We start from the raw sequence: 23,854 nt of genomic DNA, 5'->3' as shown, positions 1-23,854 counted from the left end.
TTTCTCAGTAATCTTATTTTTTGTTACCTAGAAATTAGTTTTTTATATATATAAAAAATGTCATGGTCTAAACTGCAAAATATTTCAGCAAAGAAGAAGGCAAATACCAAGTATTTACCACCAACTTTTTCTTTTTGGCAAACACTAAAGCTCATTTTTAGGAGTTTTTAATATTATGTTTGAGCTTTTTGAAATGTTTGAGTCAACCGAAAGAGCTTGTTCGGTATGGTTCCCTGTGTTTAGAGCTGTATAAACACCTGTGACAGTGTGTCTATGACTATTCTTTTAAGCCCTTTATGAAAAGTAAGAAAAATACACCTTGCAGCCTGAAAAAAACTGTCTGCTCATTACTTCCCATGCATGAATCGGAATACACTTATTCTAATGTAATTCAAGACTGTTTATTTCTGTGTCTGAAAGCAGCAGTATATGACTATCTAGTAGCAAGGTTGAGTGTTTCAAAATCTTAAGGAAAGGTTTTAAAGAACACAGTAATTGAAAGCCTTATGTTTGCTACAAGATAGAATAAACACATCTGTATAAGTGCTCCCCAAGTGTTTTTGCCCTCCAAGTCCATTCATGTTAAACTGGAGCTAGTGTGTGCATGTTTTACAGATATAGAAGAGCTGCACCTCTGAGTATTTTTGATATATTTAAAAGGAAAATGTGGCAGAATTATTTTTATTTGTTGTATCTGGGTTTAACCAGAACCTAACCAGAACCTCCTATGAATGCTCTGAAGAGCCACTTCTCATCGCTGCACTCCATTAGGAGACGAGATCCATGATCACAAAGTGTATCGCCATAATTTGTTTGGCTGATTGTATTTATTTTGAAAAACTAAATGGGGCTTAAATTGTAGCACACAGAATCAATTGCTAACTCTAATGTAGCATTATGTGCTCTCCTCACAACCCTGAACACTTCTGCTACAAAGAATAATATTACAGCGGAATCCATTAGATCCTATAGTGTTGCAGTATTAGATATTCACTCAAGATAACAGAGTCCCATCAAAATCACTGCAGAATACAAACTGCACACAGCAAAGACTGCTTGTACCATAACAAAAATCCTTATACTGAAGGTCAGTGGTTTCCTCCCATCTCACTGCAATTTATTTTTTTTAATTTTCTCCTCCACTTCTTCAGTTTTTCTGCTGAGTCACAACTCAACATTTTTGTTGCATTCTTTATGTCTTCACTGTGTTTTCCCCTCTCACACAGCATACATGACTCTCCACACTCACTTCCTCTTTGGGTTTTTTTTCTGTCTCTCACATGAATTTTTTTCTTTTCATCTCAGCTGCCTTTGAAACTCTTCAGACGTCTCATTCTTTGTCAGGATTTCAATGTATTGCTCTTCTTAGTCATCATTCCCATTTGCAAAATGAGATTTGGTGACTGACAACCCAGTGTATTAATGATCTGACAAACATTGCTTCAACCTTAGTCTTAGTATCAGTATAGATTAGTAAGACGACTACTACAGATGACATTCATTCACTGTGTTCTGTTGCATCAGGCTTTAAATAATTAGCTATAAAGGTAAAACTAGAGGGAGATCTTTTCAAAGGTTTTGATTCTCACTCTGTCACCATGAGTCTTCATTCTTTAAGAACTATATTGACATTGTTTATGAGAACATAAAACTTATGCAGCTTGTAAATGTGCAGGGCAGCTCACCAAGGTGCTTTCCTTTATGTTTTCTTTTTAGCTTTTCAGAAATAAAGCGGTGGAGCTGGGAGAAAAGCTGCTACCTGCATTTAATACGCCAACAGGGATCCCCAGAGGAGTCATCAACCTGGGAAGGTGAGTTTCAGCATCCGTTTTCACCTCCTACTGTCCTTCATCTTCAACAAGCTACTAGGAAAACTAGCATCAGTAAGGGCCTCAGTCTATTTATGAAAAATGTAGTTAAAAGAAAAAGAGAAATTTTGATACAAGTGAAAAATCACATTTTAATTTATACAGGTGCATCTCTACCTAGAGTATTACTGAACCCAGAGAACCAGCTTAAAGTTTTTATTTCTGGTAATTTTGATCATGTCTTTTAGCTCGAGGAGGGTAGAAAAGCCAAAAATTGTATTCACGTGTAGAACTACTTCAGCAATTGCATACATAAATAAAATAAGAAAAAAGTGATCCTAAAAAGTCCTGATTAAAGAGATATCTGGGAAAAATACTCCCTAAGTAACAAGTACTGAATTAATTAGGTAAAGTGATGCCACCACACAGACAAAATATGAAATCATCTGCATATTCTATATATATACACACTTGGAATAATGGAATAAAAAATATTGTAAAAATACATCACTTCATTTCAAAATATTGTCTTCTAGACTTTTTTCTTAGCATACAGTCATGCAATAAAAGTAACTTGTTTTGATCTTGTGTAATATTTTTACTTTCTAAGAATATTATTTTTTAATTTCATTATATGTAAGCCATTGTCATCAAGATTAATAGAAGTAAACATATGGAATATATCAAGGTGTGTAATAAGTCTTTATTACACTTTATTACTTATTCATTGAGATGCACTTGAAGACGGTTTGCTTCATTAAGTGTCAGAAAGGTCATAAAGAAAAAACATATCAATTCTAATCTACATAATGGTGACAGTATTTCATATTCACATCAATCTTAAAAAATGCACAGACTTCACTGCAGACTGAGTTTAATAACAGATGACAACTGGTTGACAATTATTATGTTTATATGTTCTTTGGTTGTTTCTTTGAATTATATTAGCATGTTTTTAGGGCTGCTGTTGATTTTAAATCTGTTCCAAGTCATTGCTTTTCTATCCTCAACCTTTATTAACACAGTATTATTAATGCCACGGTCACGTAGCAGAAGTTCAAGCTGTTTACTTTGTATCCTTTGCTGTCTGAGTTTAGGATGTTTTGTACCATAGTGAAGATGTTGCTATTTTCAGTAAAACTGAAATTAGATAAACAAGAAACTTAAAAGAATGAAAAATTATAAACAGCAGAGGCTGATACTAACACTTTTTTTTTTTTGCTGTGAAATCAAATTATGATTGTTAGCTTGTACTCTTGCGGTGTGATTATTCTGCTGTAATTTTACCTTGCATGAGCACAAGGCAAAATTTGTGACATAATGTTTCCTTTGAGATTTCATCTAAAATCCTCCATAATGGGTAATTGAACTATCTCTTTTTGCCTCCTTTGTAAATTCCACAGTTGTTAGTCGTTCTCCTCTCATCTCCTAATCTTATCTTCTTATAAGACACTTCCTGGCACCTCTGTCATCCACCTGCTACCAATTACACTAGCAGCCAAACTGGGCAGCTGCTGGCAGATTTAATTACCTTATTCTCCAGTTAATTTCAGAGACATCACCAACATGTGCTGATGGCACAGATGGACAGGAACAAACATGCTGTTTATTCACACACAAACCAACCAAAGCACATGCATATAAGTTTCTACAGATGCATCCACATTGTTTTGTAGAACCATATACAAAGACTTCTGTTATGCAGGGAGTTTTTCTTATGTGCTTTGAATGAAATAGAATAAACCTGTTTTATCCCTCAGCTAGGGGATTCACTTTGCTGTGGCAGCAAAGAGACGAAACCCAACAAGAATAAAAAATTCAGAGGGAAGAATACGGGCACACTGCAAACAGGAGCTATGGAGGAAATATAAAAATAGGAAATATGAATTCAAACATAGGACCTGCTTCTGCTGTGCAGCCTGTTGTTGCATATCATTATTTACTTTTTTTTTTTTTTACATGTTAACCTAAAATGAAAATGGTTCATACTAGTGCAAGCTAACTATGTACGCGGAATTTAAACTCAGCCATGAGAAATGTTAATGATGCTGGATTTATGTTGGTCAACAGAACCAAGATCTTAGAATGTTGTGACATCAGTCTGCAAGTGGTAAACTAGAGATATTTACTAACTGTTGGTTAGTAACCAGGCTACCCGTTATTATTAATATGAGGAGATGTGACACCTTTCTCTCCATGTCATGCTTGCAGAAATAAACATGAAACCTGTTCAAAAAGAGACTAATTGTACTGTGTGCCACTATATTAGGTTTCAAACCACCAGAAATACAAAGAAGAGCTTATGCCTGCAATTGTTTTATGTGCAATAATTTTGGACATTGAGCTCATGTTGGAAACCAGTTCCCCACCCTCCAAAAAAAGGGTCAGAACAAACGTTTTGATGCATAAAGGGGGATCGATCATGTTGTAATTCTCTCATTTTCTTCTGTTGTAATTCTCTCATTTTCTTTTGTTGTAATTCTCTCATTTTCTTCTGTTGTAATTCTCTCATTTCTTTTGTTGTAATTCTCTCATTTTCTTTTGTTGTAATTCTCTCATTTTCTTTTGTTGTAATTCTCTCATTTCTTTTGTTGTAATTCTCTCATTTTCTTTTGTTGTAATTCTCTAATTTTCTTTTGTTGTAATTCTCTCATTTTCTTTTGTTGCAATTCTCTCATTTTCTTTTGTTGCAATTCTCTAATTTTCTTTTGTTGTAATTCTCTAATTTTCTTTAGTTGTAATTCTCTCATTTTCTTTTGTTGTAATTCTCTCATTTCTTTTGTTGTAATTCTCTCATTTTCTTTTGTTGTAATTCTCTCATTTTCTTTTGTTGCAATTCTCTCATTTTCTTTTGTTGCAATTCTCTAATTTTCTTTTGTTGTAATTCTCTAATTTTCTTTAGTTGTAATTCTCTCATTTTCTTTTGTTGTAATTCTCTAATTTTCTTTAGTTGTAATTCTCTCATTTTCTTTTGTTGCAATTCTCTCATTTTCTTTTGTTGCAATTCTCTCATTTTCTTTTGCATACAAAACAATTATTTCTATCACAACACCATATGTTTTCTCTTTCTTGCTATAATATTAAGAAAAAAAAATGGATATGTTCCAATCACAATGGGCAGATCAGATCCCTAAGAAAACTGAAAGTCAGTTTCAGCCAGGAATGGCTTATTAGTGCATCTAGATTTACTTTGGATTTAGACTTGCCAAATCCAAATTGGTAATTATTTTATTTATATTTTTAGCCTTTGTCATTCATTAGAAATGTCTCAGAAAATGTTTTAGTTGGTTACTTAAAATGAATGAGTTATTTTCTCAGCTCATTATGCATAACGTTATGTGGATCGCCTCCACAATAAACTAAAACTTCATTCTGGATAGCCGTTAAAACGACTTCCATTCCTTAAAGTGTGTAAAAAGATTGATGGATTTGTGCCTGTGATGCACGTTGTTCTCCAAACACAGCACCTGCTGTTCTGCACCTCTGTGTAAATTCTCTGATTGATTCTTCATAATCAAGGAATCACAGATGACTTGAGCCAGCACGACTAATGATACAGCATACAAAGCTTTAATGGGTGCATTCATCAAAGCACAGTCACACGCCTGCCTTCGCCCTGGTTTTTTTCCTTCCATATATCCTCGCTCCCTCCCAACAATCCAGCTCATTTCATTACATGTTATCTAATATTCTTAACAAGATGTTCCTGCAGCCTTCACTAATCATTTCTGACTGAATCATTTACATAAATTCAGATTTTCAAAGTGATGCTACTGATAACATTTTTCATTTACTGCATTTCTTTTCATCATTTCTTGGCCATTTTTTTAAAGCTTTAAATCAGTCATGAGTTTCAAGTTCACTTTATTAAACTTTAAATTAATCACTACCAGCATATGTTATGTCTCAGGGGTTTAAAATTAGTTTATTTTTAGGCAATAGTAATTCAGAATGTTTTGCATGTCTAAAAAAATACATCAGGTGTAAAAGTAGTTTTAACCATCAGATAATATATAAAATTCACTGCACTGTTCACTGTTCTGCTTCCAACCTGCAGTTCATCATAATATAAAATCAGGTGTTTGGCCTTCATAATAATTAGTTCCTGATACTGAATGGAGCATCACAAATCATCCACTGAGTAAAGCACATCTTTTTTTCCATTATTTATTTTAAAAATGATAATTTTATGTAGCCCCAATTTACAACAAACATGAAGTGAATGCATTTTACAGGACAAATACATCCAATAAATATCCAGAGACGTAATCACATTAATTCGGTGCAATCCTATACATTCAGAGGAGGCATGTTTGTTGATCTTGATGATGTATCTGAATCTGTCTGTTGCCTTAGTATTTAAAAGTCTCAATACTTTAGAATCAAATCGTTTGAATCTTTTCTCTGTTGCAGTGGCACGAGTTGGAGCTGGGGCTGGGCTTCGGCTGGCAGCAGCATCTTGGCCGAGTTCGGGACCCTTCACCTTGAATTTGTGCATTTGACAGAGCTCTCCAACAACCCAGTCTTCAAAGAGAAGGTACATATTACAAACATTTTATTATGTTTCAAGTTATTTCCTTTAACTATAAGCTGATACAGTATTACAATCTTTATAGCCTACATTAATTGTTTTTCATTTACAAGAAAATTTCTGCTAGAATAAAATCGAAAAGTGAATATATTTCAGTACAATTTATAAAGTGCTAGCCTGGCAAAGACTGGTCCATTGTTCTACACTTTGCTTCATAAGGAGGCGGCTATTGAGATACAATTGCTTGATGAAAGAAAGGACTCTGTTGAAATTTTAAACAATTGAATTGGCACCAAAGACAGATATACATACAAAATTACTTATTTGAAGTTTTCAGGTTCCTCCAGACTCTTGGGCTTTGAAAGCTATGTGAACTCATGCTTTAGAAAAAAAACAACCTTCCATTTGAGAGAAGGACTTTAACCAATAAGCAATAGTCTAGTCTCTTCTCTCCTTAATCCAGGTAGCATGCTTCTGACATTGACTCTGGTTTAGGAGCGACTTAACATAAGGAAGAAACAGCTGTAGCGCACACCTTGTGAATCTCCCCCCAACTCATGGGCTTTGCTTCACTGACCTCCCAAAGCTTCTGGCACTATGAACAGGAAACTTCGTTAAGCAATGGGCTTTTGTGGCTTTACGTACCTTTGCAGTGGATCTCTGGAACATTTTTTGTCATTGATCTTGTGTGATAATTTCTGGAGAGACAGATTTCTTCATTAGCTATGAGCTTGGTGGAAGAAATTGAAATAAATGTTAGAAATATACCATTATGTGTTTTGCTTTCACCATTTCTTTCCCCCTCAATTTCTTAGCAAAAGTTTGCTTTCCGAAATTGCCACACTGCCTAAATCTTAGGACTTATTATTGCAGGTGATGAGCATCAGGAAGCTCCTGAACAAAATTGAAAAACCTCACGGCCTGTATCCGAACTTCCTCAGTCCAGTCAGCGGCAACTGGGTTCAGCGTAAGTGTTGTAGCCAATATATATGTGATATGTAAAGTTGTAAACATTAGTAAATATGTTATGTAATTTTCTGTAATGTTTCTAATTTTGAAATTAACAACCTTCTAAATATCTCTAATAAATATTAAAGGTAAACTAATTTCTGAGATTTTATGGCAAGCTGTTCTGAAGGTTTCACAACCTCTGTTGAGTATCTCATAGTGTTAGTCAGACTTACAAGAAAGTGTGATCCCTGATTACACTTTTTACCTTTTCTCACTCCTTTGTCTGAATTTCACACATCTGACAGTAAGTCGCCTTTTATGTCAAAAGCGTTTTTCGGTGCTCGTTTGTCATTCACCCATCGGTCTGCTTCCTTCCATTTTAATATAACTCTCATAAAGTGGAGTAGCAGTAACGATGAGACGACTATAGCTCTTGGTTATTGGAATAATAATAAATTCAATTACTTTGTAAAAATAGATCTTTCCAATTTACCTGAGAGGAAGTGGGGGTGGGGAAGATCAGGGTGATAAGATGACGCTGGGAGGGAAAAGGTGCTAATCTCTATGATTACGGCAGCTAATTGTTGTGGAGGAGCATGCAGAGAAGCTGAACAGTACATAAATATCAGGAGAAGGAAAAATAAGCTCTGGCTCCCCTCGTTTGTCTGTGTCAAGGACAGGCACAGTGGCACAGAGATAACCTTGTGAAGGAGTCTGCAGAGGCATTTGTGTTTGAATGAAGCATGAAAGAATAGATAAAGACTCCTATGGTATCATATCCTTTAATATTTTATTGAATGTTGACTTAGAACAGCAAGAGGAGCAAGAACAGCTAATTGATTTTGGTTTCTGTTTCCTTTTGTAAAATTGATGTATTGACTATTTTAAGGTTTCTCTTTGGAGAAAACTCATTTGAAACGTAGGTGGTAGGAGTGTATGGGATGCAGCACACTATGAATTAATCATGAAAGCTAAATATAACTTCTGAGACTTGCACATATTCAAGCTGATTACCTTTTAGTACTTCTATGATTAAACCAAACAAATTTAGCTGATTTAGACAGTTAAAGGAATTGCAAACCATAAAGTCAAAAAATATTCTTTAGTTGTGTAGAGAAATATGGTCTAGTGTTTGTTTTTTAAGATTGGAAAATTTTTATATAAGACTTATTTGTAATGCAATTTATTTTCCTCATTCATTTTCTTTAGACCATGTTTCCATTGGTGGCCTGGGAGACAGTTTTTATGAGTATCTGATAAAATCCTACCTGATGTCAGACAAGACCGACGAGGAAGCAAAGAAGATGTACTACAGTGCACTAGAGGTTTGAAAAATTTTATCTTGTAATAGATACACAGAGATCTGCCTGTTTTTATATTATATACAGTTCAGTTTATAAATAAGCTCATGGAGTACTTTCTTTTTGCAAAGCTAAATAGCTAACACCTTATACACCCTGGGCTACATAACGATGATAAAACAAAGCATGTTTGTGCTGAAGAGGAGGCAAACTGATTTTTGTGGTTGAGTTCCGGCCTCTAGTTTTTGTAAATGTTTAACTTGCTGTTATCAATATTAACTGATTCCAGTTTCCCTTTAAAGGCTGTAAGAGAGAAAAACAGAAATTAAAATATCTTTTTCTAGTATTTCCACCATGATCAGTTATCAGTTATTAATATCAGGAAAAGATGCATATTACAACATATGCGAGAGAGTGCAATATATCAGCAGATGTATAAAGGTTTTACTTTTTAAAAACAGAGACAAAATGATAAGAGTTGTTTGCAACAGGCACTACTAAAACAGTAGTCTTCTTGTGTATGCTCAAGTAAAATACATCCCTATTTCCTGGGAGTGTTTTGAAACTTCCAAAACAATCCCAACATTTCCTAATCATAAATGTTTTGACTTGATAATAGATCAAATAGATGAAGCAGCAAATTATCATCCTTCCTTATTGCTTTCTAAACTATCCACTAAATAAGCCTAAATAAGCCACAAAATATCTTGACATATTGTAAATCGATTTTCTATTGTAGGTACTTAATATAATAGATAATAGGTGAGTTTTCTTTCACAGGAAAACTTCATCAGAAAGTGTTGTTTTCAGTAGTGGTGTCTAGAAAACACCACCGTTTTCAGTAGTGGTGTTTTTCTGTGCTTCATTGAACAGAAAAACAATTAGTTAAAAAAGAAAAGAAAAACATTTATTGGCCATGGTCAACTAATTTGGAAATCACATTAATCCAGTTAACACCAGATTTTGCTTTACAGTTTTAATCAGTGCCCAAAACACCAACAAGAAAACCAAAATGTTGTTATATCCACCAAAATAACAATGAGAGTATTTCTTAGCTGAAACTAATCCAAAAATTATGATTTTTGTCTAAATACTGGATATAAAATCTTAATATGGTTCCAGTCAGTGACAGGGGTCTTCAAGATAGTCAGTTATTATTAATGATAACCAATGAAAGCACAGTAAAATGTTTATGGGTACTGGCTGAAATAATACTCAGAATAAATAGAATATACCTTTGGGCTCCACATTTAGCGCAAAAAGACAAAAATGAGAGAATAATAAACATGTTCTGGGTGACGGAGCTTAAAACCTCCTGAAAAGGATAATACAATTTTTGCCTATTCAGTATGATAACTTCAAGCTTCTATTAAGATTTCCTCATTCATCATCAGAGGGTCAAGCTAAAGGCTGAACCACTAATTATGAATTCTCCTTCTTAATTGTGACTTGGTATTTATTGGCCATAGACCATAGTGGTGTTAAATATCAGCTGCAGGTTTATTCAGAAATCTTAAGGTGAGGGCAAAGCACAGCTAATTACCTTAGGCATTCAAATAAAAGTGGACCGCTAATTAAAACAGCGTGGAATGAAAAAACATTTTCCAATTATGCTCTGCAATGATTACCACTAACATCTTCTAATTACTGTAGAAATTATTAGTCAAACCCTGAGGAAAATATACTTTCTTAAAACAGGATATCTATAATTTTTGGTTCCATATGTTAATATATTTTCCATTTCCAGAACTACATCTTTGTTGCAGCATTCTTATCATATACAACATGCAGCAGTGTTGCAATTATGAAACTGGGCTTGGTATCAATTAATTATATGAAGACAAAACATTCTGGAGATGATATTGAAATATTCTGCTTACATAAAGGACTAAAAAAAACTGAGTTTTCTTTTTTTCAGGAGGTTCTTTACCTTAAGTAATTGCATTGTTCCCAAAAATGATAAACCTGTTTTTAACCTCAACTTGACCTGCTGGAGTCAGCATTATAAAGAGACTTGCATAAAGATGCTTTAGTAAACTTAAAGACTGAAGAGCAACAGCTGGAGAAAAGCAGAATGTTTTAACAAAGCAAAACTTTACTTTCTGTAGATGGATAAAATATGATTTTTAATGTTCTTAATTTCTGGTAGAACTCTGAAATCTATTGATATATACATTGGTGAACAAGTGAGGATTAATTTAGTAATTTCTTCCTATTGTCATGGATTCAAAGATCTAATCTATATAAAACAAAAGTCTGCAGCATGTCTGTCCCCTTCCTCTAGTTTGGCTTATTGACATCTTAACATCAATAAGGGTTTAGACACATTTTCTTCATGTTTATCTGATGCACGGCTGTAAACCCAGTAAATTACTTGTAGTTCTACAAGCTTGTTTTACACACACTTTTGCTGTTTTGTTTAAACATCTATATCAATTTTTGGGCGATTACCAAACCAATTATTAGTATTTCACTGTTTATATTTTATTACTGTAAGCAACATTTTATTTTTAATCGTAGAATCAATAGAAAGTCCTCAATTAGGTGAATATCAGCTTCCTTCCATGAGACAATTACAAAAAAAGAAGCAGCTGTGAGATCTGAAGGTTGCTGAGTAGGATCGAGTAGAATCTGCTGCAAGGTTTCTTATTTCATAGCCTACGCTCTGAAAGATAAAAATATTATTCCTTTCTGTTTGGTACTGCAGGCGATTGAAGCTAACCTGGTTCAGAAGTCCCCTGGTGGCCTTACCTACATGGCAGAGTGGAGGGGGGGCATACTGGACCACAAGATGGGTCACCTAGCCTGCTTCTCTGGGGGCATGATTGGCATCGGCGCTGATGATGGAGCACCAGAAAAAAGGCAGCACTACCTTGATCTCGCTGCTGAGATCACACACACCTGCCATGAGAGCTACACTCGTTCAAGTAAGTAGCCGTGTCAGGGTGTCAGCAGTGAAAAAAGATCTGCACATTCAGGTACAGTTCAGTAAACTGGAATTTTATTAATGTGGTTTTATTTTTAATGATTCAAAACCTGGCATTTATGTTAAATCATAAAGCAGAATGCAATATATTTCAAGCCTTTATTTATGTGTTTCTGATGATTATGGCTTTCAGCAAATAAAAAACATATTTGTTTAACACATAAAATGTTGTGGCCTACAAAGTCATGCTAAAGATTGAGTCTTTAGAGATGCTCATGCTATCACTAGTGCTAGAGGTACTATCATGATACTATCATGCTAGCGCTACCACACTAATGCTATCACTAGCATGATAGTGACAACACTATAAAGTCAAATCAGTATATATCTATAGTTATATTACAAGGATTAATTCCCTATTCTCTGATATTCTTCTTCCTTGAGATGCATCTGTGCATGAAAAAGGTGGGAAGAAGCAATACTTTAAAGTATTGTCATACTCTTGTTCCTTCATTTAAAAGGTTTTACCTTTTACCAGACTTTGCTCCATTATTTACCATCAGCTTGTCAGGTCAGAAGAGTGAATTAGCTACTTTTTTTTCTTATCTTTTTTGGAAAATATTTAAAAATATATATTCTCACAAAACACAATTTACACTGGTACAGCGTGGAAGAGAATATCCTTAATAAAAGTTTTGTCTGGTCTAACTCCTCAAAACCTATGAAGGAGCTTTTATATCATACATATTATATGCAGCGTTAATTTACCAGAACCCATAATTTCTAGATTTTATTAATATTTTTATTTTACAAAATCTGTCTTGTTAAGAGAGGTTAATGTGGAAATTGGTAAGAAAACGAGTTTAGAAAAGCAATGCTGGAAATTAAAAGGGCCTCAGGCTTTTTAATTTTTATCCTCAATGAAATGAAGCTCTCTGTGTGGTTGCACCTCAGGATATAGAAAAAAAGGACACATCTAAAAAGGAGCAAATGAGGTTTTTTTATGTCTCACCACAGAAGTATAGCCTTGGTGTTTGTGAACTAAATATCCCAGTTGTGTATTTGAGGAAGTAGAAAAAAGGTAATTAATTGAGGCATTAATTATTATATAAAAAAAACTTCCAGTTCAAGATGAAAATAAAAACAAGAAAAATAATGTATATCATGTATATCTCTTCCCTGGCATCTGTCCTACTTTTGGCAAAATTTTAAGCTTTCCCCCCCCACAGTTAGGTTTAATTGATTCATCTTCTACTTTTGCTACAGCAATGAGGTAATTTAACTCATCATATAACAATTTCTATGATGTACTTTGAATACTTTTGATGTTCAGATCCAAAAGGCTTCTCCAGCTTTCTCTTTCATGATCATCCACCAGGTTCTCTTACTGGGCTCTGGTAGTGCTTAGCATCTTTTGGATTAGCAGACAGCATCAAAGAGAGAAGAGAGATTTGAATTTGTGCAGAGTGGCTGACATGTATCTGAGTTCAAACTCTGATACCATGAAGGCTTACTGCTGCTCTTCTAAATCTCTCTCAGCTTTACAACTGGTGACTGACGGGCAAAAATCAGGAAAGAGGGAGGGTTATCAATTTCAGAGAGAATGTTTCAATAAACAGAGCTCTTTATTGGAAAAGGACCAAAATGAACGAAAATGAAAACTAGTGCGAAAATTAACATAAAACAAACTTCACATTCTTAGTTGGAAATATTAATAATAGTTTATATTAAAGCATTTAAAATTTTTCACAAAATATGTCAGCACTGACTGATTCAGTCTTGATCTTTTCAGAGAATATTTTGGCGTCAAGTAGCAGTTATTATGATCAACTAAATGACTTAAACACAGCCACTTCATCTTATTAAGCCAGGACTGTCTGAAGCTTAGACTTGTTTTTAAAAAAATAGATTTTAAACTAGAAGCCAACTGAACTATTGGCCTGAGAATTTTCAAGTATGTGTAATGCAAATTTGTGAGCTTCTTTGACATGAGCTTGATTTTGATAAGATTTCGACAAAATTGTTTTGCATAAATTAAGGTTTAATAGCAAATTGTGAAAGACTGATGCTCTTACAGAGTTTAACTAAAAAAGAGATTAATCTAACCTAAGCATACCATTAAGCTTCTGTAATACATTTTTGAAGTGAAAAAAAATCTTTATATGATCACTCAAGACATGAGGTGAAGGATAAGAGTGATATGCATTTCCATCTCTTTGCATGTCAAACTTGTCTAGCAGTATTACACATTCATAAGCCAAGGTGATATATTTCCAGCATTTGTTAAATTAGGTGATTATGGCTTACCATAATGAAAATATGGTGCGTTGTCAAGAGGAAGACACTAGGGGCGTGCTGTGGTGGCGTAGGGGATAGCGCGACCCACATTTGGAGGCCTTGAGTCCTCGTCGCGGGTTCGATTCCCAGACCGGCGACATTTGCCGCATGTCTTTCCCTCTTTCTCTCCCCCTTTTCTGTCAGCCTACTGTCATGTGGGGTACACTAGAGCCCACAAAAGACCCCCTAGAGGGGGAAAAAAAAAAAAGAGGAAGACACTAGACCCAGCAATTCAAATGTGCTCAAAAAAATTAAAGCAAACTGGGGTTCCTTAACACCTCAGCAGAGCAGCGTATCAGATTATCTATAGTCATAAAATATAGATAGTAAAATGGACTGAGATCCTAAACAAGTACAGCTAAAATTAGCACCTTCTGAAATGTGGCTGGATTGTTAATTAGGGATAAGGTAAAGAGCACAGGATGCCTTAGATTAGAGTTGCCAATCTTCCGCATCGGGAAAGACAGTTAATGGGATTTTGCCATCTGGTGCACTCACCTTCAAGACGTGTGTCTTGAAATGCAGGCCTGAGGACATGAAGTAATATCTGGCACAATACCTCAATGTTGTTGATGCATGTTTTTAGGAAAGATGGGAGAAATCCGTTGTGCCTGGAGTAATAAAAAAAATAAATAAATAAAAAAATAAATCACCATAGCTGGGGGTGAACTTCCAAACCATGCAAAGAAAGATTGCAGCTAAAATTGCTGCTGTGAGTTTTATATTTGTCAGTATTCAGATACATACAGTCGAGGTAGCAAAGCCAATTGAGGACATTCATATTTAAATATAAATATACACCTTTGTGTTATGAACAAAAGGACTGTAAGTATTTTTTCCATCTCTGCAAAATATAGTGCATATGGAGATGTGTTCTTTCAAGTATTTGAATAGAAGAAGGCCTTTGTTGAGCTTCAACAGCTAATAACAGATATTGACTTCTAGAAAAAAAAATCATGTTTAGAATTAAATTGACCCAAGCTCCACTGGCAGACTGTAGTAGATTTCTGATTTGCAAAGCTTTGTTTTCTACCAGCCAAGATTGTCATCTTGGGACTCATTAGTAGACCTTACAAAGATTCTCAGGCCTGTACAGTTAGTAAATTAAGATCAAAATCAATAACACAGGAGAAATCTGAGTCAATAAAAAGTCTTTTACAAGCCGAAGAACTGAGTGTTCAACATACAGCACACAAAAAACAGACGTATTGGTTCATTTAAAATACTTTCCCCCTTTTTTCTGCCCTGTCTATCCATTCTGTTGCTTTAAAATATGCTTTTTGTAATTAACTTTTATTCTTTAGTATGTTTTTAAATTAATTTAAACCTGTAATTTATTATATTATTTTTGCAGCTTTCAGCAGGTTGTCTGGTTTCATTCAGTACCTGTTGATATTTTGGCCTAAATATAATTTATTCTGAGAAAAACACTAAACCACTAATTGCTTTTATGTTTGCTATTGATTCATGGACACCATAATGAGCCAGCTGACTAGAAAACTGAGTACTGCCTGTGACTCAGACTTTTCGTTTCTCACAGATTGTCAATCTGAATGCAGCAATTTGCAGACATTTTGTGAACTCTGTACCTGCCTTATTTACACAGAGAACAATTTTGTGACAAACAGCCTCTCTGTGGTGGTCTAAGATCTCTGAAAAGCATGAGGATTTATTTTGCTGGTGCACACAGGAGTCTTTCAAATTAAATAAATTTCAACTCCAATGCCCCTGTGCCAATAGGCAAAAAACCCAAAACATTTTGTGCTTCATCTTGATTTTTGACAAACACTAACACCTAAGCAACACATAAAAAAAAAAAAAAAAAAAACTTTGTGCAAATATTTTGTCTGATCTCTGTTTTGGTCTCTTTCAGCCACTAGACTGGGACCTGAGGCCTTCAGATTCGACAGTGGGGCTGAAGCTACGGCTACTAGACTGAGTGACAGATATTACATCCTACGACCAGAAGTCATCGAGAGCTACATGTACATGTGGAGACTGACCCACGACCCCAAATACAGAGACTGGGGATGGGAGGCAGTAGAGGTAAGATCAGTAAATTAGGTTAAATACTTGTTAACGAGCAGGATTTGTATTTATTATTATTACCATCACATTCTTCAGGACTTCTCTGGTATTTATTTTGAATAAGTGCAGTTATGACTTGTACTAATGCAATAAACATCATTGTAAAAATAGTTGAACGCTTCATAGATGAGCTCTATTTAAACTAAGATGATATTGCACACAGATGGAATCCATGTACTTAATTAATTGACCTCTTAAGGCAGTCATTTTCACTTGATTGTAATCAATGGTTAAAGTAACTCAGGATAAATGTCTGCCACACTATTTGGACTACTTGTTAATCTTTTTTCTGCACCTCACAAATATGAACTGATATTTGTTGATGGAGGATCTGCATTCTCATTAAAACATAGTGTAGTTTGTATTTCTTTTTTTTACTGTTTTCTAAAATATTAGCATAAACTATTTTGTAATTACAACTGTGTTATTCCTCTTCCTCAAAATTGAATTGAAAAACATACCTCTAACCGGTGCTACACACTAGTAATTTCATTTTATTTTTAATTGGGGGGGGATGGAACAGAGTGCAATTTTGCTATCTGTACTGCTGTCTTATTGGTGACCTGCATTATCATTTCCATGGTTCTCCTCGCTTATTATGTCAAGCCCTTTCAACACCCTAATTTAACATCCAGCAGCTTTCTTCATATTGTGTGGCAGTATACATTAGGTAGTAGAGCAGACAGTTCTGCCACCAAGAGATGAAAGCTGTGCAGGAATCACCATTATTAATGTGGCAATGCGCAGGACATTAACTGCATGAGACTTAGCATTAATTTAGCACTCACAAGAAGAGGAAAGATCAGGCTGACGAGTTTGACAGGGCTATAATTATCAGGCGCAAAGGTTGAAAGCTGTGTGCAACACTTCTGCTCAGGAACATCAAGCATTAACACGTCAGGGTCTTTGTTAATTAGCACCTATAAGCAAGCCCTCTGTAGCAGGGATAATAATGAGCTAATCCGCTTGGCTAGCCCAGCCACTCTTATTTCACCCTTGTCAGATTTGGCTTTACTTGGACTTTAGTTGTGTTGCTAGCTTAGTGCTTGTCATGTTTTATCTTTGATTTTTTTGTTATAAGTGTGTATACCATTATTGACCAATGGATTTAAATTTTGTTTTTGAGTAACATCAGTGGAATAACAAAGCATGTTTTACTTTACATACAGTCGCAAACGTCAAGGTAATTTAGTCATTTAATGTGATAGACCAACATAATATAGCACCCAACAGTGAAATAAACAAGGATGCATGATTTTCTACATGTTTGTACAAACAGAAAAGCTGAAAAATGTGTTACAGATTTGTACCCAGCCCCTTTTAATTCCTAAATGATGTATAGTGCTACAAATTGCCTTCTGAAGTCATAAACCTGTGCATTATTTCATGTAGGTATAAATGCAGCAGAAATTAAATATTTTGAGTACTGGAATTGAAAAGCGCTGCAGTAGAGCAACATAACTGAAGCATACAGACAAAGCTATGACTGACTAGCTGAGCCCGAGACTTGAAAATTGATTTTCACAGACACTAGTCATTCTGACTGACTTTGATCTATCTGGTAAAGGACAACAGGAAAAAATGTGTTTCTAGATGTGAACGTGTGGTAATACAATAGATTGACTCAAGGAAGCTGAATCCAGACACCCTGCAAACGTTTCAGAATTTTTAATTTAAAGATTTCTTTTTGTTTCAACTTCATGACAACCTTGTGATGGTATTCCACATACAATTGTCATAACATCAATAGAGGTTTCTTGTTGTGGTGTGAATATCTTTGCCAGCCACTATAGAGATCAGAGTTTGGTCTTGTCATTTACCTGTTCCTTCCTGCCTTCTGTTAGGCTCTGGAGCAGCACTGCAGAGTGGAATCAGGTTTCTCTGGGATCCGTGATGTTTACGCCCTGACAGCCAGCCACGACAACATGCAGCAGAGCTTCTTCCTGTCAGAGACACTTAAGTAAGTCTTGCTAGCTTTTTAACTTCCCATTGCTGGGAGGAAGGTTATTGTAAGATCTGCTTGCACCACCTTTCATCTGCATGAAAGTAATACAGGGTCAGATCCTGAACACTGGGGATTCATCTCTACTTCTTATCTGTTCTGCCTACGAAGCACGATCGTGCTCTGAATGAAACAGTCACAATGTCTGCTTCAGAGGTTAATCTAACTTTTAATCAGATACTTTTTACCCATCAAGGAAGGTTTAGTTTCAGCTGTTCTTATACTGCGGATATAGGCTACACAAACCAGTCAGTCTACACCAGCATGTAGACAACAAAAGCTTATTCTTCTAAGGAGAGGGGCAGTGTGAATCATTCAGGTTAGTAGTCACCAGAGCACATTTTCAGTGCTACACTGCTTCTAACATGCTTCTTTGAAAGTTAAGTGACTGATCTAGATTAAGAAATCACAAATCATGAATAATTGATGTTCTCCAAGTAAGGGCAAATCATTGGAGCTTGTCAGCTGGGAGGGAGGTTTTTTAAATGTGGTCAACATTGAGAAAATGTTCAGCTGAGAAGATGAGACAGCCGCTGCAACAAGAGATTTTTCTTCACATTACGAAATAAGTGGGGCATATTAGTTGAAGAATGACAAACCACTTAATCCAACAATAAATTCTCTAGACACTAAACTAAGCTGAGAAGGCATTTGATCAACTTAGAATGTATACGATTGTTTGTTTAGGATGATTTGTTATCTTTCAGCTATTGTTTTTTTTTTTTTTTCCATAGATACGAATGTCCAACATTTTTTATAATTACATTTAACTGTCTTAAACTAACGGCAAGATAAGTGCTAAAACAAAATAGATCTGTATGATGCAGACACTGGCTGTCCTTTACTCTTAAGTAAATGAATTAATAGTTGCAAAGGATGTTTTGTTTAATGCAACACCTAGAAGCAACGTCTCTGAATTTGAACACATTAATTTGGAAAAACTTTCAATGTTTGCTTGGACTGAGGAACTTTGATAACAATAGGGGTTTATTTAACAGTAAATTTGAGGCTTTGCATAATTTTTTGCTAATTCACACCAGATATGGTAAATTTCTTTACATCAGGTTATTCTATTGGTTGAACATTTTTTTATTTTTCATTTTTCAAGGCTAGCTAGCTTTTTCCTTTAAATCATCATTTACTCAGGTTATTGTTCTCTGACATTAATATAGTTTGATTTTAAAAAGAAGGAAGACCGGCTCTGTTTGGAGTATTATGTTTAAAATGCAACTGTTTTTCTTGTTTGTTCAGGTATCTTTACCTGCTTTTCTCTGACGATGACCTCCTCTCCCTGGAAGACTGGGTCTTTAACACCGAAGCCCATCCGCTGCCCATCATCCGTAAAAGCTGTCTGCAGGATGAAGTAACAGAGGAAAAGACAGTCTCTGAATAACACCACTCAATGACTGAGACGGTTACAGACAAATCTGCACAGTTCATGTGCACAAAGAGTCACATTGCAAACACCAATTCAGTGCAGATTCAGGGTCTTTTAAGGAGTGAGTGGTTGACTCTCAGTTCCTTTCCAGAAAAGGATGTTGTCGTTTTATGCTGTGATTGTATATCCTTTCGCCGGGGTTCCTTCCTACTGGCACTTATTTTTTGCGGACAATCAAAACAAACATGACTTTCATGAAGAGATACCTTTTTCTTTCCTTCTTTCCTCTGTGAGGAAACCACTATAACTTACAGACCCAAATGTATGGGAGAAGGTTTGAACTATGGGCCATACTGTCAGAGAGATACAGAACCACTTGAGTTTTGCTCATTATTTTAGTTTACCTTTAGTGATGATGTTTTCCCTTTAGGCTTATTTCTGGTTTTCCTCTGTGAACACATTGGCCAAAGGGTTTTTTTGCATTTCTATTCGCCTCTTTTAAAGTCAAGTGTGTTGGTGAAATTTAAAGAAAGGGTGGGAGTTAAACAATGTACAGACAAACACAAAATGTGACTCTCAAATCCACCTCAAAACTAATGTTGATGTCATGTTTCTTACTGAAACAAGGTTGAATGATTTTTTTAAAGGACAGAGATGTCAGGAAAGAGGCTTATGCATCCAGGGACCACATTTAAAAAAAATATGTTTCCTGTCTATGCTCTGGCAATTTTATTTTCAACAGAACGTTTGCTCAGCCTTTCATAATAAAATGGAGCACTCTCCATTTGTTCACTGTAAAAAACGAAGCATCAAGAAAAAAAAAAAAAAAAGACATCTGTTAGCCAACTTCGGATGTCTGTTCTGTTGGGAGTTTTTTTGCCTTCACGTACATCCACAGTGATGTTGCAGGCTTTTCAGCTGCAGCGACAAGCTTTTACTTTCCATCACTGTTCTGTTAACAGTTGATCTTCTGCACAGTTGTGGAATGAATGTGCTGTATATACAGATGAAGTGAGTGGCACCTGTATGAGCTTGTCTTGACTTTAGTTTGTTTCTCCTTTTTTCTTAATCTTTTTCTAAAACTTCAGTGGTTATTTTTGTTCTGGGTTCTCTTTGATTTGCTTCCCTCAGGTGTTTCAGTAAAAAGAAAAATCTACAAATGTCTAATTTTAAGTCTAGTTATTGCTGATATTAATTATTGTTACTTATTCTTACTGTTTGATTTTACTTTGTTCAATATTTTCAAATACTGATTAAAAGAAACTGTGCAACTTTGTACATTTAAAACAATCATAATTGTTGTGTCATTAATATTGATCGGCTTGTTTACTTAAACTTGCATTTTTCTTTATCTGTGTTTAATAGCAGGAAAAAATCTGCAGTCAAACAGAAAAAAAGTGCTACTCAGCTACCATTTATATCTGCTTCCAGCAAACTAATCGCAGATTTAATTAAAAAGGTGCTTTTTTTCTTGTTGTTTTGGAATGTTCCAGCAATCATGACCAGAAAATGACTAACGGTGTTTAGCTGCTGCACCGCACGCAGTGCGACAAGTCAACAAAGCGAGACTTAATATCATCCGCTTCAAATGATTCAGCTGCTGTCACCTGAATCTTAATTTCACCGTAATACCTTCAGGTGATTTCACATCCACTCTAAATGCTAGAAACATACATTATTGCCATTTAATTATAATTTGATGATGTTACCTTTCAAATGTCATTGATCCTGTATAAACTGTCCAGCGCTACAAGCTCAAATTGTCTATTAAGGAAATATTAACCATGTTACATCCTGCAGACAGAATATGATTACAATATTCTCCATCAGATAAGCTATGCTAATGGAACAATGGGGGCACAATGTGCATCATTACACAACTCGACTGATCTTTAACAACACGAATGGGTCCATTATAAATCACCCACCACCATCAATTCTTTCCTCTTATTAGATTGGCATGGTTCCTACATTATTCATTAAATTTGTCAAAATTTGTCAAAAATCACATCTAAGTTTGAAAGACACAAACGTTTATCCCTCATCATTCCTGATCACTACCATCACTTTTCCATTTTCTAGATATCAGGTTTAGTGAGTCTTCAATAAAAGTCAACCCAGCACTGAGCCTCCTTTTTAGAAAGACTAATTGCTCAATATCCAAAATAATGCATCCCACTCCCTCCACACTATGCTGTTAACTGGAATCAGGCAATTTTCAGCTGTACAAAACTCAATATCAGTCTTGTTCTGATCAACTGATCTGTCATACGCAAGTGCCTTAAAGCCACGCTAAAATCTCTTCCACAACTGTTGGGTGTGAGTGCTTCTACTGAGAGAACACTCAGAAATGAAAATTATCAGTATGAGAATTTTTTTTTAAAATGAAGTCAGAGGACGCATGTCTGCAGTTCATTCAGGCTGTTGGGGAGAGCAACACTTTTGGCAGACACCAGGAAGGCTAAAGGTGTTTCATTCTCAGTCAGGGTAAGGTTGTATATTCTCTTAGGAATACAGAGACATGTCTACAGTTAAAGTCAATGTCTGTTGTAAATGTAGTACAAGATGCTACACGGTTAAATATGTCAACTTTGAAATTCTTTTTTTTTTTTTATAATTGGTAAAGTCCTTTTGTACTGTGATTTGTCACATATAGTGTGACTTTGCCTCTTAATAAATTAAAAGCTCCACTTGAGGCAGAAGGTACTACTGGTGTTTTCACTCCTTTGGAATTTTGTACCTTTGTAGTTCTTGTCATTTTATGCCCGATTTATCCTGGACAATTTGCACCAAGCATATTATTAAGAAGTTTCTCCTTATTTTATTTTTTTTGTCCACAAACTTGATCAAGCCATGTTATTTTGCTTTGATCCGTGGTCAAAATCTTAAATTTCATTAATCAATTTGTTTAAATGCAGATCTCAACTAAAATAAATGAAAATGGATTAAATAAATACACAATAAATAAAGCTACATGTAAAGTTCAGACATTTTTAGTACAAATTGTATTCATAAACATTAATAAAACATTTCCACTGAGTTTATTTCTAAAACAAACAAAACATTAATGCTAGTAAAAATATTGTATTTTCTGCAATTATAAAATGTGACTGATTTGCATTACTGGAGATTAATATTGACATCAGAGGATTGATATATTATTGAACCCATTCCAATATTAGCCTATTGAATAAATTCAGTGGTTGCGTTTGTATCTACAAAATTGTAATTTGACCTCGTAGAACAAAAAATTAGTCCATCACATTTTTTGTTCTACCTTCAGACAGGTAACAGCTGCCAGCCTAGACAAAAAAGCTGCTCCCCTTAAGGAGATGATTCATCTGAGAAGAAGAAAGAAAAATGCCTGAATATAAAAGCATTAAAGTAAAAGAACATACAAAACTGACACATTTCCGACTTTTATCCACAAACCTGAGCTGACATTTCAAAAACATGTCTTTTTGAGTTGTAACATCTTTTTTTCCATTTCAACTTTTTCATGGTTAGTTTTTCATGTAAACGGTGACAAAAGCTCAAAGTACAAAAAAATTTATACTGCATCTATGATTTGCATTTAACTTGACATTTGATCTGATAAGATCTCTTAATCTTCTCTTCAAAGTTTACCTACTTGGCGCCATCCTGGTGCTGTTCAAGAACCTCAGCCAACACCAGCTGCTTTCAATCATAGCAAGAACTTCAACGTCTTTGTTTAGCTGCATCTCTGAATCAAAGCTTTTATCACTTCAGAGACAAAAATAGTAGAAGATAAAGGCAAAAGGAAGTTTTGCTTTGTGATGTGACAGGTTTAGTCTCTTTATCCCTGGCTTTTCAGCTTCCTACCTCCACCTTTGACTGTTCTCAAACACCTTCCTTCAGAATCCTTAAGATGTATTCTGGGCAAGATTTTAATATCACAAAGTTTTCAATGCAAACAGCTCTTAAGAAATACTGCTATACGACACAAAGTTAGTAAATGATATCAATTAATGAGTAGAACATCTCATTCTTGCAGCTTAATTTCTGAGTGCTAAACATGTCAGGGTAAGAAATAAAACCCTGAAATTGACAACTGCAGATCACAGACACTTTTATGGTTTGATGACAATTCTGAGAGTTGTTTGAAATACAAAAGGAAAACGTTAATGTGTGTTGGATATAAAAAAAAGAAATCCTGCAATTAACCAGTGTGGAATTACAAAGTGGGTTATTTATACATTGCTTTGAACTTTTAAAACAAATCTGAAATCTTGTTGTGTTCAGCCCCCTAATCAAATCACAGCTACAAGTCTTTAGACATTTCTGATGGCTTAAGCTAAGTCACACTGAATGTGCAGCATCTGCAAGCATAAATGTTTATGTCTTTTGCACATATTCTCAATTGGTTTATGGTAGGACTTTGTCTGGGCATGCATATATTTTGATCTATTCCTCAAGTATTCCAATGTAGCTCTGGTTGGATGCTGAGGGTTGCAGTTCTGCTGGAAGGGAAACCTGGAAGGAGAAAAACCTGAAGCGTCACAAATCCACCT

The 23,854-nt window shown here is 35.1% G+C and overlaps 1 protein-coding gene and 1 long non-coding RNA gene across 3 annotated transcripts in view; one reads left to right on the top strand and one right to left on the bottom strand.

The window, feature by feature from the left end:
- Nucleotides 1–20,612, top strand: part of LOC122831705 (mannosyl-oligosaccharide 1,2-alpha-mannosidase IA) — a 203,026-nt gene extending 182,414 nt beyond the window's left edge. Inside the window, exons 5-12 of the mRNA XM_044118087.1 lie at nt 1,717–1,811; nt 6,222–6,345; nt 7,213–7,306; nt 8,500–8,615; nt 11,299–11,518; nt 15,728–15,900; nt 17,787–17,902; nt 19,196–20,612. Coding sequence (XP_043974022.1) covers nt 1,717–1,811; nt 6,222–6,345; nt 7,213–7,306; nt 8,500–8,615; nt 11,299–11,518; nt 15,728–15,900; nt 17,787–17,902; nt 19,196–19,337 — 1,080 coding nt within the window. The 3' untranslated portion in view covers nt 19,338–20,612. The remainder of the gene's footprint in view (nt 1–1,716; nt 1,812–6,221; nt 6,346–7,212; nt 7,307–8,499; nt 8,616–11,298; nt 11,519–15,727; nt 15,901–17,786; nt 17,903–19,195) is intronic.
- LOC122831709 overlaps nt 14,000–23,854 on the bottom strand; it is a 70,550-nt gene continuing 60,695 nt past the window's right edge. Inside the window, exons 3-6 of one of the 2 annotated variants that reach the window (XR_006370743.1) lie at nt 19,206–19,295; nt 17,763–17,885; nt 14,353–14,465; nt 14,000–14,040 (exon numbers count right to left, since the gene is read on the bottom strand). This is a non-coding gene — a long non-coding RNA (uncharacterized LOC122831709). The other variant, XR_006370742.1, reaches the window with a different exon arrangement.

Source organism: Gambusia affinis, linkage group LG05, assembly GCF_019740435.1.
Source record: "Gambusia affinis linkage group LG05, SWU_Gaff_1.0, whole genome shotgun sequence".
Classification (NCBI taxonomy): domain Eukaryota; kingdom Metazoa; phylum Chordata; class Actinopteri; order Cyprinodontiformes; family Poeciliidae; genus Gambusia; species Gambusia affinis.
This window is presented reverse-complemented; position numbering and strand designations above follow the sequence as displayed.